The sequence below is a fragment of the Cervus elaphus genome, chromosome X (assembly GCF_910594005.1).
Source record: "Cervus elaphus chromosome X, mCerEla1.1, whole genome shotgun sequence".
Classification (NCBI taxonomy): Eukaryota; Metazoa; Chordata; class Mammalia; order Artiodactyla; family Cervidae; genus Cervus; species Cervus elaphus.
Genome location: NC_057848.1, coordinates 162,390,754 through 162,397,578, shown reverse-complemented (window position 1 = coordinate 162,397,578; position 6,825 = coordinate 162,390,754). Strand labels below are relative to the sequence as shown.

General features: G+C 46.9%; 1 protein-coding gene across 2 annotated transcripts in view; it reads left to right on the top strand.

Moving 5' to 3' along the window:
• The first annotated feature begins 5,851 nt into the window (after window positions 1-5,851).
• The window catches only part of EGFL6 (EGF like domain multiple 6), a 54,779-nt gene continuing 53,805 nt past the window's right edge, over window positions 5,852-6,825 (top strand). For both annotated transcript variants that reach the window (XM_043897640.1, XM_043897639.1), the window contains exon 1: window positions 5,852-6,171. In XM_043897640.1, the coding sequence (XP_043753575.1) occupies window positions 6,098-6,171 (74 nt within the window). In that variant the 5' untranslated portion in view covers window positions 5,852-6,097. The remainder of the gene's footprint in view (window positions 6,172-6,825) is intronic.

The window sequence follows — 6,825 nt, the reverse complement described above, 5'->3', positions numbered from 1 at the left end:
TCCATGGACTGTATTGTCCCTGGTGTCACAAAGAGTCAGACACGACTGAGCGACTTTCACTTTTTTATTTCCACAGCACCCTAAAGTACTTCTTTAAGACTTAGGCTATTTATTCTAATAATATATTTACATTTCTGTCACCTAGGGGTAGGGATTATGTCTTAGTCATCTTTATATCACAACCAAACACTGTCCAGCCCATGATGACCAGGAGACACTAAATGTTTGTTAAAAGAATGAATAAATCTATAAACCATGTATGAGAACTTTTTGAAAATAGAGAGGCAAATATGTTTAACAAATTTTTCCTTTTAACAAATTTTCCTATTTTTATCTTTTTTTTTAAAAAGGTCACAAATGTAGTTTTAATCTTAGAGTTCACAGAATATTTCTCAACCCAACTTTCCTAAATCAAGTTGGAGTGACTTTGAGTAAAAGCCTTTACTGTTAAGGCCTATCTAAACTGAGTTTCCTGGCTTTAGCTCTCAGAAATCATTCTATAGGGTTTACGTAGGAAAAAGTAAATAGACAAGCCTGGTAGGCGTATGCCAAGTTATTATTACATTCAATTGTGAACAAGAAAATAGCAAAAGATGTTTACACACGGGACAGGAAGGAAGTGCTCAGGATGAACTCAAGCCATACCTTCCCCCAATAAAGACAGAAAAGCCCCTGATGATTGAGTGCCTTAAGTTGGAAACATGAATTTGGTAAAAGTCAAGGGAGCTCACATGCAGACAACAAGATTCTATTCATGGACAAGGGGATTTTTCTATAAAGTAACCATATTGAAAGGGTCATAGACTCACTTAAAAATCTGAAGAAACTCCTATTGCTCCTCACTATAACATATTCCCCTCCCCTCCACATACAACATTATTCACTGTTGCTGGTGGTGAACTGATCCCCACTCCCCTCCCCACCACCACCACTTCATGTCATGAAGAATGAAATCTGGTGGCAAAATTGATCTTCAGTGAGGTCTAACTTCAAAATTCATGTTCTTTCTGTTATGTTGATAAGTGATCTTAAGATTTTGTCTGCTCTAAATCTCCCATTGATGTAAAATTGTGTAGTGATATGTACTTTATATAGGTGTTGTTAAGAGTAAACAGTTACTCTCTTTAAAATGTTTGAAAGTGAAAGTCACTCAGTCGTGTCCAACTCTGCAACCCCATGAACTATACAGTCCATGGAATTCTCCAGGCCAGAATACTGGAGTGGGTAGCCTTTCACTTCTCCAGGGAATCTTCCCAACCCAAGTATCAAAGCCAGGTCTCCCACATTGCAGGCAGATTCTTTATCAACTGAGCTATCAGGGAAGACTAAAATGTTTAGCATGTCATAATCACTCAACAAATATCAATTACTTTCTCTTCCCCAAATCTCAAGTGGGGAGTTGGCAAAATTTGAGGAGAATATGGATTATGATTTTTTTTCCTCTTTTAATCTTACCTTCATTTTTTCCTGCTTCCTAAGAAGTGAGAGTCCTATTGTTAAAGATCATATGTTCTTATATTGTTGGTTGTCCAGCCCATGTCACCAGGGAGTAAAAGGAACCAGGGACCATCTGTGTACCCATCTCCACTAAATGTCCTCACTCAGTGGACAATAAATACCAAGGCCTGGCATTTTGTAGCTTCTAGGTAAATGTTTTATGGACTTCCCTGGTGGTTCAGATGGTAGAGCGTCTACTTACAATGCAGGAGACCCTGGCTCAATCTCTGGGTCGGGAAGATCCCCTGGAGAAGGAAATGGCAACTCACTCCAGTATTCTTGCCTGGAAAGTTCCATGGATGGGGGAGTCTGGTAGGCTACAGTCCATGGGGTTGCAAAGAGTCGGACACGACAGCAATATAGCACTCAGGTAAATGTCTGAGTAAGGAAAGAGGGTAGGAATAGAAAGGGAAGGATGGAGGCAGTGAGGTGGGAAGGGAGAAAAGGAAGGAAGAATGAAGTTGTTTGGAATTTTTTTTTTCCTACCATAAATCCCTGAGAACAGAGTCCTTGACAGGCACGGGATGAAGGAAAGCAGTGTGTCCCTAAAGACACACTTTCTCCTGCAGAATTTAACAGTGTCTGCATTGAGTCTAACACTTCTTCACTGCCTCCTTTCATGGAACAAGCAGACATGAAAAGAAACAGACTAGGAAAAGACATCCATTTCTAGACCATGTTGCTGGGGTACAATTGATGGGGAAGGTGAAGAAGCGATGCCATTTTCTTCTTCGGTAGGATTGGTGATGGAGAAAATGTTGTAAAGTTTGAAGGGGAGGACTGATGTGATGGAAACTCATCCTGGGTATGGCCTCAGGCAAGGCGCCTCACACATGGAGTTTTTCCATCTGTAAGATGTCAGCACTGGTCCAGATCAATGGATCTCAATCTTGGTTCTCCAATAGAACCACCCAAGGAGTTTCCAACTGTCCCCATGCCCAAGCCATAGTCCAGACAGTAGACTCACCTTAGGTGGGTCACAGGCATCAGTAGTTTCAAAGTTTCCCAGATGATCCCAATATGCAGCTGAACTTGAGAACTACTGGGCCAGGTGGTCTCTAGACCCTCACTGCCCTAAGTGGTTTTCAACAAACTGCCTGGGCACCACTTGGGTTCCTTTTTGTAATCAAGACTCAGCCCTCATTCCAGAGCCACACAGACAGAACCTGCATTTTCACAAGTGCGTGCTAAGTCGCTTCAGTCATGTCCGACTCTTTGCGACCCTATGGACCATAGCCTGCCAGGCTCCTCTGTCCATGGGATTCTCCAGGCAAGAATACTGGAGTGGGTTGCCATTCCCTCCTCCAGGGGATCTTCCCAGACCAGGGACTGAACCTATTTCTCTTGTGTCTTCTGCATGGCAGGCAGGATCTTTGCCACTAGTGCCACCTGGGAACATTTTAACAAGAGACCCCCTGGTAATTTGTATTGACATTAAAGTTTGAAAACTCTGGCTTGGACACCCTCCCACCCTGCCTTTTCATCCAACAGTGCTTTACTTCTGGTGTTGATATTTCAATATAACTTCTGGATCTCAACCTCAGGCAGATCATAAGGGTTGAAAGCTTTATATGTGTGTTATGTGTATATATTCAGCAAGCACAAAAATACCCCATCACACCTGTTCCATGCAGGGGGCTAAGTGGAAATAGATTGGGAAAAAATAAGTATCCCTGTAAAAAGGGCGGGTGATTTTATGATTCTGATCAAAGATTGCTTTTCCTTTGTAGAATTCAGTAGGGCCGTCTAAAGAGCAGTTCTCTTCAAAGTCAGCCCTGCCGGTGTGGTTATTACAAACACCTGCCTCTAAGTGGCAGTTTGTGACCAGCATCTTCTCGCCTGGCTGCACATCATTTCCAGGTTTTCTTCTCTGTTCCTCATGTTTCCTAACCATGCCCTCGTCAATAGCTCTCCCCAGGAAATAATGGGTGCATTGGCGGAGGAGTGTTTGACTTCCTCTGAAAGTTTCCCCTTTCATGTTCCCCTTGTCATGTTCATCACCTCCTTTAATTAAACAAAAGTCACCGCTGAAAAAAACAAAGCAGAAATGGCATCAAAATGCTGAAACTAAAGCTAGGAAGTGACAGATAAATGCTACGTGAGATGTAATTCTGACCCTTGATAACTCAGGGCTACCCCGGTGGGAGGCTCGTCGTGTTCTAGTAGGACTTTTTTGAATAATGGTGTTTGTGGAGGAGGGAGTGATTTGGGTCTGAATGTTTGGGGATAAGTGGCATGGGTGAAAACTTAAGTCTCAGTTCAATTCAATTTCTAGATTTTAGGTCACAGTCACTGTGGTGCCTTGCCCACATGCCTCCGGCCTTAACATTTCAATAGGACTTCACCAGTTGGCATCTGCAGGACTAAGGGCTTTCTTTGGCTCAGCTCTCTGCCCTCAGCTTTCTCTGCCCCCAGCTCAGCAAGCAGAAGTCCTAGGATAGAAGGCAGTGCCCTTTAGGCAATCTCTGAATTCAGATGGTGTCTAAAAGCTCCCTCGCCTGTTGAGCGAGATCATGTGGCGATGCACAATCTAGGCTGGCTCTGGGTGATGCTGGCAGCCTGACGCTTCAGTGGCCCCATGATAACTTGATACATTCCTGCTATTGTTTTCCTCCCTTCCCGATTCACTCCCTCACTCCCCTACTACTGTTTTGTGCGCCTGTAGGGCAATTTGCTGCTGCTGCTGCTGCTAAGTCGCTTCAGTCGTGTCCGACTCTGTGCGACCCCACAGATGGAAGCCCACCAGGCTCCTCCATCCCTGGGATTCTCCAGGCAAGAATACTGGAGTGGGTTGCCAGTTCCTTCTCCGGTAGAGCAATCTACTTCCACTCAAATCCTTGCCTTAGCATCTGCTTGTGGGAAAACCCACACTTAAACAAATTTAATCTTGCATTTGCTTTAAAATACTTGTAGGTATGCCCTTCATGCCTTTATATTCTTTCCATTCAATTTTGACATTTTCAGTTGATAGAACTAGTTATGATATGAAGATTTCAAAGGGTTTTAGTAATGGCCTTGAAGAGATCATCTTATTACCTTGTTCATGAGACTCATTGACATCTGAAGTTACCAAGGAGTAAGAAGATGAAAAAAAGGGGTCAGTATAATAGTGGCACAGCCCAGGGGGAGATTGGCACTGGTTTCCAATCCTGGTGCTATACTTGTTAGCTTTGTGAACTGGAGCAAGTCATTTCACCTCTCTGCCTCTCAGTTGGATGCTTCAAACATGAGGGAGCTATTCACCCCTAACCTATACAGTTGTGAATGTTCAGTAAGATGTGTGTAAAGTGTTTAGGATAATGCTTGTCACTATTAGCTATGAACAGTTCAAGGCTTAAGTGGTTACTAACCAAGAATACTGAGTCCATTAAGATGTCTTCATGCATAAAACAGAAGATCCAGTGGAGCATTGCTTACACCAGTACGGATGTCCATGGTCTGCAGCAGACATCTGCCATATCCCCATTTTGCATATTTCACTGCCTAGAATTAAGGCATATACCCATTATGTAACCAGGAGTCAAGCTTACAGTCAAGACAAATCTCCTCTTTCTCTATATTTTTCATTTTATTTCTGATACCAGGTTACAGGTGTATCAGACTGTTTGTTATTGCTGTGTAACAAATTAATCCCAATAAGCCTCAGTAGCTTGGCTGGCACTGCTGACCATGATTGAGTTTATTCATGCATCTGCGGGTTGGCTGGTATACACTAGGCTTGCTACAGGTCTGCAGTTGACCAAGTAGCTCTGTTCCCCCTGATTCTCATTCTCCTTGAGTCATGAGGCTGGCTGGGGCATCGTCTTCTCACCACCGTAATAGAGGCCCAGGTCTTAACGTCTAGGCGTGGAACTGGTCCTTATGCCATTAGTCAAAGCAAGTCACACAGCCACGTCCAAAGCCAAAGTGTGGGACCAGAGGCTCTGCCCACCATGAAGCTACAGGGTGTGGATGCAGGGAGGGGGTGCAGGAGGGACCAGTCATTCATTCTATTATAACAAGTTGTCAAAACAAAAACCTCTAAATACCCACGTGGATTCTCTGAGCTCATGTAGCACTGGTGTTTCTACCGTGATTTCTGCACTGGTTATTATATTACAATATCCTCTGGCGGCCCCCATGTCAGGAAAGCTGTTGCAAATGAGCAGGAGAGATCACTTGTCAGCTGAAGGGGTCGCCCAGGACCTAGTGACCTTCCAGCTCTAGCCGCCCGTGATTTGCCGTCTGGGAAGAAAACCTCGCAGAGTATGAAAGCGCAGAAAGTAAGACAGAAGTGTCTTACTGAGAGAGTGAAGGACGGCGGGTGGTGCTGGAGGCGGTTCCCGGCCACTTGTGCACGGCCCGCCCCGCCCTCCCTCGCGCACCCGGAGAGGAGCCGCAGTGCGCCTCGCCGGGGCGCCCCTAGCCTCTCCCGGACCGCGAGCGCCCCAGCCGCAGTTGCCCAGCGTCCCCTTCCCGCCCGCGAGGACCGAGCCCCAGGAGGAGCCGAGGCCCGGAGCGGCTGACCGCAGCGGAGGTGGTGGCCCCGGGGCGCCCGGGGTTCCGCGCCCTCCCGAGGGGGCGCAGCAGGAGGCACGGAAGAAGAAGGCCCCCCGCGAAGATGCTGCAGCCCTGGGCTATGGCGCTCCCACTTCTGCTCTCCTGGGTGGCAGGTGGAGTAGGGAAGGCAGCCAGGTGAGTGTCTGGCTGACGATTGGCCCCGGGCCATGAGCTTCCCCGCCCCCCCACCGTTGGCCCCTTTTCTTTGTCCCCGGTCCCCCTAGGCACCCGTGGGCATGTGTATCTGTGCGCGTTGAGCCGGAATTCAAAGAGGATGTCAGGCTGGGTGCGCCTATGGACTCCCCCGCGCGCCCCTCTGGCGGGCTTCGCAGCACCTCCTTGGCATCAGCTGTGCCCCACCTGGCTGCGTCCTTAGGAGGAGGGAGACGTGCGCGGACCCACCGTTCGGACTCGGTGGGCAGCAGACATCCACCGTTGGGCCGGCGTGTGTGTCTGTCTGTGGGTGGCTGTGTTCTGTGCTTGTACCATCCTGTATTTTCCACTCTATTGGAAGGGGGCCAACTGATCGTCAGTGACTAGTTTTGCTGGGGAAGGAGGGAGAGAACCAGAGGACGATCCATGGTGAGGGTTTACTGAGCCCTCCGTGAGGGGCTGGGGGGCCCTCTACTCAATGCCTTTATGATTAAGGTTGATGAACTGGAAAGAAAGGCTGGGATTGTCAGATGAAATTGACTCTCTCTTGCCTGGCAATTCAGTCTGAAGCTGTTTCTTTACTTCTCACAAACTTTTCTAAGCCCTGAAACTTATTTTTCCAGAAATCAGCAAAGC